The following is a 9385-nucleotide window of genomic DNA, read 5'->3' on the forward strand; positions in this document are numbered from 1 at the left end:
GGGTAGGGTTTTTGTGCTATTTTCGTCTGAAAACGGTTATAGACTTTGTCCATTTTGATCTGGAATCGGGTATGGTTTTTGAGGAAACTACAGGATGAGTTTATAAACGAATCCAAATGAGTGAGAAAGAAATGGATTTGAAGAAACCTTTTTCGTTGGTGTTCTAATCTAAGTAATGATCATGGTGATGTAATTTCTTAGAGGCCAGGTCTGAAAACGGGTGTGATAAATGACATTTTTTGGTCTAAAATAAAGTCAGGATTTGGAGAACCGGGCGGCACACCTCCACCAAGAATTCCCAGCAGTACCCCCCCCCCCCCCTCTCCACGAGATTTAAAATTGGCCCAGCTTAAAAGACATCCATTTCTTTATTTTTCTTTTACTGCGGCCCACCAGTAGTTTTAATTATTTAAGTTCTACTTTAAAAGAGCCTTAGGAAGAAACAGCCCCCAATGGTCCAATGGACTGATTTGTTTCCATTCCTTTTATTAAACACAGCCAAACACAGAACAAATGAATAGTTTTAAATGGTTTCCCTTGTTACATTGTAAAATTAAGTTTTTCGAAAACAAAAGGTGTTTTTGTGACTATGTTATTCTCTTGTAGCCTTTAATTTTTAAAGTAATTTCTTTGTGAGTTGTTTTGGTTACCGAAGATCAATTAAGATTTCAAACACAAGAGTTCCCAGGGCGGAAACTAACGGAGGAAAATTTGAGTAGTTTTTTTACTAAAGGATTTCGGGATTATTTTCAATCATTGCTAGGAGGTTTATTGTTAAGTCATCTTTCTTAACTTAGGATGCATCAGAATACTAAGTAATAAAGGAAAATGTTTAAAAATAAAGAAATTCTAAAAATTTAAATAAATTTTTAAAACTGAAATTAATTTTTAAAATCAAGGAAGATGCATTCCCTCAACGAGCTTCTCCCTTTTCTTACACTTATTCAACATAATCTAATAAAGCATATACACCAATGTTGTAAAGGTATGAAGACTTTTTCTGCCGTCTCCAGTTTCGTCTCTCTGCCGAGGGTGAAGCATCCTTGCAATGGTGTTACTCGTAGCGTAGCGTAAACAGATTAACATCAGCAGCCTACTAAAAGTGCAACAACTTTTATAATTTGTAAATATAAGCCTGTTTCGATTTCTCAAATAGATGCGAAAAACGGTTAGAGAAAAATGCAAACGCGGCATTTGAAATGGGCGACGAGATGCATGCAAGGGGGGCGGTCTCTCTCCTATGTCGCGACTATCTCTCTCCCTGCTCGGCTGAGGCGCTGATGTTCCCGATGGTGCCAACAGTCGACCTCCATGCTCTTCCAAGCTTTGCGGTCCTGTGCCAAAGTACGGATTTCGTGAGGAACGAAGGGATTTTCGGGATTGACTAGTTTTGCAGCATATTCGTGGAACAGAATTTTACGTCCACCAGGTCTTGTTTTACTATCTAAGGGCCTGGGACTAGTCATAAATGACATTGAACAGTTTGTTCTATAGGCTGAGAAAATAGAGGATGCCTCGAGGGAAATTTACCTCAACGAACCAATTAGAAGCATGTATTACCCAGACCGGGGTGGGGCACGTCAACAGTATGGAATTTTCTGCTCTCGTTATCCTCAGGGGAAATCAGTGGGGGCATCGCAAAATGTCGGCTGTTTTCTCAGGCTAAATTTATTCTTGATTTTGATAGCTTTGCAGAAGGGTTCGAAGGAGTCTAAAAGTACAGTTCTCTTTGTGTCGAATCAATTGTATCTATCTCATCGTTTTTGCTAACATTATCTTGAGAATCTTTAAAGAGCGGGTCAAGAACTTCATCACAACCCTCCTTGTTCTTATTAAGCGTACAATCTACATATTCCTCAATGCTTTGCTGCAGAAAACTCAGTGGTGCAGATCCTTGGAACAACACCTGAAAGTGAAAGTCTTTCAAATTGAACTCCTTTCCCAGTTTTTTCTTCGCGTATTCTCTTAATTTCATGATGTGCAATTGGCCAATCATGTAAGATGTCGCTTGTCCTGGTACACTCTGATACCTTGTCACTTCTTTTATAGCGACATCGCTGTTATCCCACAAGTATTCCTGGAACAACCTCAATGATTCCTCACGTGTCATGCCCTTGTTGTGTAATCCAGTGTCTACAATCAAGCGAAGTGCCCGCCATAGCTGTGAAACAACAACAAAATGCTTTTAGGCCACTAATGACTTTCTTAGGTCTTGAAAGTATTTTACAACAACAACGAGCTTTATTTGCATGACCATAAGTAACTAGAGGAGGTATGATCGGTTTGAAAAGATTTACATTAATGAATTGTTAGCTGTACCTGGGACTTCAGCATGCCATATTTGTAAAGCGGCTCGCCTTTGTAGGTGTCAGTATCATAAGCAATAAGAGGGTTCTCCGCATATAACGCCCAGCCCTCGATAAATGCTGTGTATGACGTCACTGACGACAACCAGCCAATTACTCCTCCGCATGTGTCTTGAAAGTGCTCTGTAAGACCCTGTACCTGATAAAATCGACAAACACGGTAGCTATGCAAGATGTTCGGAAAAAGAAGATTTAAGTGGAAGGCTCGTTACTGACCAGTTCTTTACAAGAACATCTATCTCATATATATTGCTTGCTCTTCCACTTTTTAGCCCTCTGATGCAAACTACTTATCTTCCCCTGAAGCGACACTTTGTGCAAAACGTTTTAGTACATGGTTTGTATTACCGTGTGAAGTGTCTGCAGATCTTTTCTGGTTTGCAACCAGAAAAGATCAGTTCAGTCTCACGATCATAAGCTCTGGTGTATACAGAACGTAAAGTGACGGCACTTTTTTCTTTTACTCATAGGTGTGTCTCATAAGGAAGGACAGGAAGATGTCACGTTTGTCGGTCTATTAGCCAAAGTTTCGTCTCTTTTAGCACAACCCACCTAGTTTCTTGAATTTTTTCACCTTTGAGAATGAGATGGTTACATAAAAGTTCTCCTAAGTCACCCCGGAAGACTGCGTATTATTATGTGTTGCATCGCTAGAACAAGATCATGATGATAAAGGCGGAAAAATTCACTTGAAAATCAGAATGATCCCACGTACGTCAGGTACCCGGATCCGGGGAAGACATAGAGCTCACCTGCGTGTGGTGCCCAGGCCTTGCTTCGTGAGCGTTGACACTCCACTGCATATAACGAGGCCCAAGCCATTCCAGAAAGAAAGGAATTTTGTATATGGCATTTCTACTACAGGCTTTATCGCTTCCCAGATAACTAGGAACGCCTGCAGAAGGGTTGAAATTCGGCATCAGTTCTACTGGACAGTTTGGAGCTGTGTTTTTCTCTCCGGTGAAGTAGAACATCTGTGACGTTTTGGGATCTAGCATGCTCATAACCTGTAATTGGATGTGAGAGTACCTTCATATAATACATCATACTTGTTATCAAGTGATACCGAGATATTTTGTTTCCATGGTTACTACACTATCTGATTTTCCTGTGGAGTATTCATACTTGTTTCAATTACCTCTCTTGTCTCTTTAAACCACTCTTGAATGGCCAGCCAACGTTTTGGACAAAATTTCTCAGCCTTTTCAGCAGAGCTGCATAGCTTAAAAGCATTCTTGTCGGACTCGTTTTTAGGGAACGACTTTTCATTGAAGAACATGTTTGAATCGTTCAAAATCTTCATAAATTCATCCTTTGCGGCGAGGTCGGTGTTGTTTGGATCAGTGAGTTCGTGGGCTACTTCGAGTGCCTGAGAATTAATAATAATGGTTAAGGCAATTTATACGTACTATGCGCTTAAGTAGCTACTACCCAGCTAATGGACGCGAAACCAACATTTTTGTGGCGCAGCAGTGTTGCTTGGTCAAGTTTAGATCATGTTGTGGTATTATAGTTTAGCGCGGTTCAGATTAGGCTCAGGCCCACAAAACGGCTGCGTACCCACTACTGTGGACAACAGTCTCATTCCCCTCACAACCCATGCACACACATCGCCAGGGTCAACGTCCCCTGCTGTCTCTTGAAGTTAACGCGCGCTTGGTGTTGTTTAGAAATGACTCATGATAGATGTAGACAAAGCGAAAGGCTTAAAGTAACCGCACAAAGTTCTCGATAATAATGTGTTACCTCTGGGTATAGCTTACGAAGCATATCATAACCAAGGTTGTACACCTCATCCGGGGTACTGTTTGTCGTGGTAAAAAACGAAAGAAGCTCCATGTAAGCCTTGGATCCATTTAATGGCTGACCAAACGGTAGCACTTTTGTGGTTGTCTGCGAAATGTTTGCACTTCCGTTGACATACACATAGGAGACTGGAAGAGACGACAGGCCACTTGAAACACTGCTAGGTACGCAATACTGAATGTGGTCTTCTTCCAGGTACCTGATAGCAAGTAGGAGTGGTAATTTGTCACACGTCTTTCAATCAGTGCCGCAAGTGCAGAAAGCGAAAGTGTACAATTGATCTGTACAATAATACAGTATGAAAACTAGCTTACCCGTGATTGGCTCAAACTTTCCCGCCACCTACCCAACCAATCAGGCGCCAAGATAATGAGAAACCGACTGCAACTTGCTCGTACTTGTTTTCCCCTGCAAGGTGCAGTTGCTTAGAACTCTGATCGGTCAATATGGATTATCTACCTGCTTTTTAAATGGCAGAGGTTTGGCTAGCTACACTGACCTACAAAAAGTCCAGAACTGAGACTAAACGTTACCTTAAAAAGGTGTAAATTTGCCCCCCGACATGATCCAGGATGCTCTCGCGGAGAGATTGAGAAGGTGTCTTCCCTTGGTGCCTTGTTTTCCACTTGTCCGTCTCTTCTGTATTGTGTTCCAGCATGCCTAGAAAGTCTGGTCTTAAAATGTGTTGCATGAATGACTCGTTGAAAACACCTGCGTCATTAAGAGAACGCGCAACAGACTTGATTCAATTGAAAATACAGAAGTTTAAAGCATAAAGTAGTAATTTATCCTAACTGCACATCTTTGTCGCATCATGGTAGACTAAGTTTCGGGAGGAATCTGCGACTGCCTAGGAAAAGGTATGCAGCAAGGCTGATGTGGTCACCGCCACAAGGGGAGGTGGGAGGGGCGACAAGCGCTTCCTGCGCGCAATCCCGTCAAACTGCAAGATTTTGCACCACGCTGCCCAAATGTTTGGCAGAAGACCGCAAAGGATCATAATCGACCCCGATTACCAGGAACTCTGGGACTGGTAGAACGCAGGCATGTTTCCGAGATGCGCTCATTATACATGCAGTGAGAACTAACAGATGTCTGTTTCTGCACCTGTTGAGAATATGTGTGTGCCTTGATATAAGGAATTTAAGCATGTTTTAAGGCTTCAGGTGAATGGCAGAGACAAAACTTGGGACAAAACCAACGTTATTGAAAGGGCCTTCTGTGGTGCATTTAACCGGGTGTGGATTTACGAAAAGTCGTTGCTTTAAGAAAAACGGTCAGACCTTCGATTACAAAAGAATGTAAGTTATGTAGGATCGACTACCAGCCACTGTTGCGGAAATGAGCCCGCGCTTTGTCCTACCCTTCTTGGGAAGGACGGAGAGAGCGAACAAATGAAGCCTGTACGTTATGACGTTGACAGAAAACGGTCACGTTTTTTTTAATGATCTGCGCCTAAGTAACTGCTTTGATTGTTCAACATACCATGCATCGACAATGCCATATTTTTCAGCCAGTTATAGTCTCTCATTTTAAAAAACGAAGACCGTAAGCTGTAACAGACCATTTTCAATTTTTTGTGGTAGATATACTATGGCACGAGCAAAACTGTTAACTGAGAGGACTGTTCGTCGGGGTTTTGGGGTACTTTAACTCATTAATAATTCATAAAGAGAAAACAAAACAAATTAAACAGGGCACCCAACGAGGATATAGTTCAAAACCACTTAACATAGCATTGTTGAACGTATTTTAGTATTCAAAGGGTAGATATAGGCATATTTTTATCCCCTAAAAACTTTTCATCTGTTCGGATTTCCTAGCTGAAAGTCTAGTGATCCGAAAATTATAGGGATAAAAACTTACCTTCTCGAAAATTTTAGCCAGGAAAAGGCTCTCGAAAATTCTAGATCTCAAATCGTCTTCCGAACAGATATTTTCCCGAAAATTGCCGTTGGGTGCCCCTGATTAAAGTTTAATGAGTGTCTTTACATCTGATAAAGACACGGCTAAACTTTACCCCAATTTTTTAGACCAAAATAACCACAAATCTAAATATAAGAGCAAGAATGAGTGGATCTATATCACAGATTTTGCCGGAAGCTGCTCAAAAACTTGCAGTGGTGTATTATCAGGCTGAGGGGTAAAAACTCTTGGCTTAGCCTCGAGTTTTTAAACCTGATAATACACTCCTGTGAGTTTTTTAAACAGTACAAAATGACTTCCTTCACCACTGACGGGTTTTGAAATAAAATCCTTGGTTGAATTAAGCATAGAGGTAATTATAGACCTTATCCTCTTGGAGATAATCGATAAAAAGAACTGAATTATATTCAAATCTTACAAAAGTGCGGTCAAGCGAGTTATTCTTTTCTACAGTTTTTCTTACATAATATACAATTTTACCAGGGTCGAGTAAGAAATTATAGCCTGACAAAATGAAAGTTGTTTTTTTTTCCTGGTCTTTTGTTAGCGCTTATTACGGTGCTTATTATTTTCTTTTTTATACTGCCCTTTGATAATATTTTCTCAAATGATTAATACTTTGCTTTCGTTTACTTGTTTAAATATTTATAATGATAAAGACTGCTCTAAAGCGAACTGCCCGATAGTTTTATTTTGGTTTGTGAAGTTTTGAACACGCGAAGAAGAAACACACTGATAAAGAAATAAAACCGTGCAGTGCACTGTAGTCCACTCAAAATGCATTGTCGGTGATGAATAGAAAATTTTTTAACCAAAGATTTAAACGTGAAGCTGATTTTTCTAGATTGTAATAAAACTAATTAAACGTGTTTAATGATACAGCGTTCTGATATAATGGACCTCTTATGACAGTTTTATTTCACTAAACGTGACATTATAATCCTCATAAATTTGTTTCAGTATCTTGAAAAAAATTCTACATTTGAATAATCAACAAAAAGACCCTTTTCCATCTGAACGGAATTACTTTTCTTTCAGAGTTGGGATATTTAACTCACTTTAAAAACGAAACAGAAGCTCGGAGTATATTATGGCGGCTTTAAATCGGGTGAAGGCTAAAAAAGCTGACCAACAAGCGAATAAAACTAGTTAGAAACGAAAGAATTATGCTCTGATTAATATGATCTGCAAAACGTGAAATATATTTACAAACCTTCAGGTCCGTCAACTGAAATGCTAAAAAATTGCCTTTTTATTGCATCAAGACCTGCTAGGCATTCTTCCTCGCTACGCACCATTCCCGCCTTTACCCCGTATTTTAAGTTATCGGTGTAAGTCTTGAATGTCTTATCTACTTCTGCTAACTTCTCGATGAGAACTTCCAATCCACTTGCGTCGGCAGGTTTGAAAAAACCCAGGCTTTGCTGCAATGAGCTCCCAACACTGCATATGTGCTGCCAGCAGAACACATTCGGCCCCAAAAGAAAGTCACCAAAGTAGTAATTCCCGTCAAATGGCGTTCCAAAAACATGTTTTAAGAAATGCCTCAATTGCGTCAAAGCTTTTCTTTCTCTCAAGTTGAGCTTTTTCTCGTTGATTTCCTTTCTTGTAAGCTCTTCAAGAAGGCTTTTTGCCGTGTCTGTTACGTGCTTAAGGTTGGAAGGACTTGGATCATACGCTTTATACTTCATCTTAACTTCTTCTGCACTCACTTTGGGCTTGGTTGAGATTAAAAACGGATGTAATTCATAGGTTGTGTCGAAAACCTTTTGCAGAAATACATCCAGGCCACACCGCTTTGCTTCAACGGAGAAAGCGCATCTTTCCACCTTCTTGTCGGGGCTCTTTTCCTTTTCGCTACCTTCCGTTGTCTCACAATTGACGGAATTATTTCTCTTTACAAGCAAAACGACACCCGTTATTAAGCAGGCTATGCCGACTAACGTGATGGCTGTCGCTAGGATGAGTGTTGTACGATATCTTTGTTTCGGTTTTCTCATCCTCGATTTCCAATGTGTATTCACAACCGCGCGGACTACAAGCCCCTAGGAATATCTCCCGGAAAACTAACGGAACAAAGATTTCAAAACCCGTTCCGAGCCCGTTCTAGTTACTGAAAAATTTCCCAAGCTTTATGATTTGTTTAGACTATCATTTGCTTGTTTAACATATTTGACCTTCAACCACCGAGCCAATCAAAATGAATTCAAACTAAATAAATTACTTTGTTTTAGTTTGTCAAATAAATGGTCCATTGGCGGATTAAAGCAAAACACGAAAGAACAATAAGAATAAGATTTCGACAAATTAAATTTAAAAATAAATTGTAAATTTTACAAGTCTCTTCAACACCGAGCAAGTAGTTTGATGGTGCATTATTGCCAGGAAAATTGTTTTTTAGTCCTGTTCACGATAGTACATCCTTGGAGACCCAGGGGCAGATAGTGGGGGCGAGGGAAAGTCTAAACAGGCGGAAAGATATGGCACAAAAGAAAAGTAAAGAACGGCCAGAAGAGCTCTTCTGGCCGTTCTTTACTTTTCTTTTGTGCCATATTTTCCCGCCTGTTTAGACTTTCCCTCGCCCCCACTATCTGCCCCTGGGTCTCCGAGGATGACGAAAGTAGAGATCTTAACCCCTTGACGGCTCTTCTGGTCGTCTTCTCTCCATATGGAACCCTCTCTCGTATGGAACGATGCATATTATCCTTTCTGGACTCATTCAGTCTTCAGTTTAAGCCACTAAGTTGATAAGGAGCGAAATCAGCCAGGATGGATCTCATTTTGCAAATTTTGACCAATCCTGACAGAGTTACAAAAAACCTAGTAACATTTTATGGAAATCCACTGGCAATTTGCTATTCATCTGATGCTCTTTGCAGATGAAATTTATCCATTTCCTGAGGGTTAGCCAGTCACAATTCCATGCGAAATACAGAAGACAGAGTGGGCAAAAAAACTGGCTGTAAAAAGGAAGGAAAAGAGAAAAAAAGAGAGGGAGAGAGAAATATCGAAATAGGTTAGCAAAAAATGGGACCACATTTTAGTTTACGCGCATGCGCAAGAAACTAAAACATCTGATTAGCAGGAAAATATGCCTATGGTGTTGCAAAATTAATTTTACCTAAACCCGCACTAATCGGCCGAAAACCGTCTAAAAGGGAAGATATGGATGGTCATGAGAAAAAATGCCTCATGATGTCTAGAGACAAATTCTGACCATAGAAAGGAAACTTTTTGACTGCAATTTATATGGCTTGGAAAAAAAACCCCGACATTTTGCGATGCCA

General features: G+C 40.2%; 1 protein-coding gene across 1 annotated transcript; it reads right to left on the reverse strand.

Annotated features, from left to right (window-relative positions):
- Nucleotides 1–1481: 1481 nt before the first annotated feature.
- On the reverse strand, nt 1482–8159 carry LOC140938145 (uncharacterized). Its single transcript, XM_073387670.1, has 7 exons — nt 7312–8159; nt 4706–4883; nt 4113–4371; nt 3505–3735; nt 3119–3373; nt 2320–2505; nt 1482–2161 (listed from the first exon to the last, which is right to left on the reverse strand). The coding sequence occupies exons 1-7, from the start codon at nt 8096–8098 to the stop codon at nt 1712–1714; spliced, it is 2346 nt and encodes a 781-aa protein (XP_073243771.1). The 5' UTR covers nt 8099–8159; the 3' UTR covers nt 1482–1711.
- Nucleotides 8160–9385: the final 1226 nt, after the last annotated feature.

Source organism: Porites lutea, chromosome 5 (assembly GCF_958299795.1).
Source record: "Porites lutea chromosome 5, jaPorLute2.1, whole genome shotgun sequence".
Lineage (NCBI taxonomy): Eukaryota > Metazoa > Cnidaria > Anthozoa > Scleractinia > Poritidae > Porites > Porites lutea.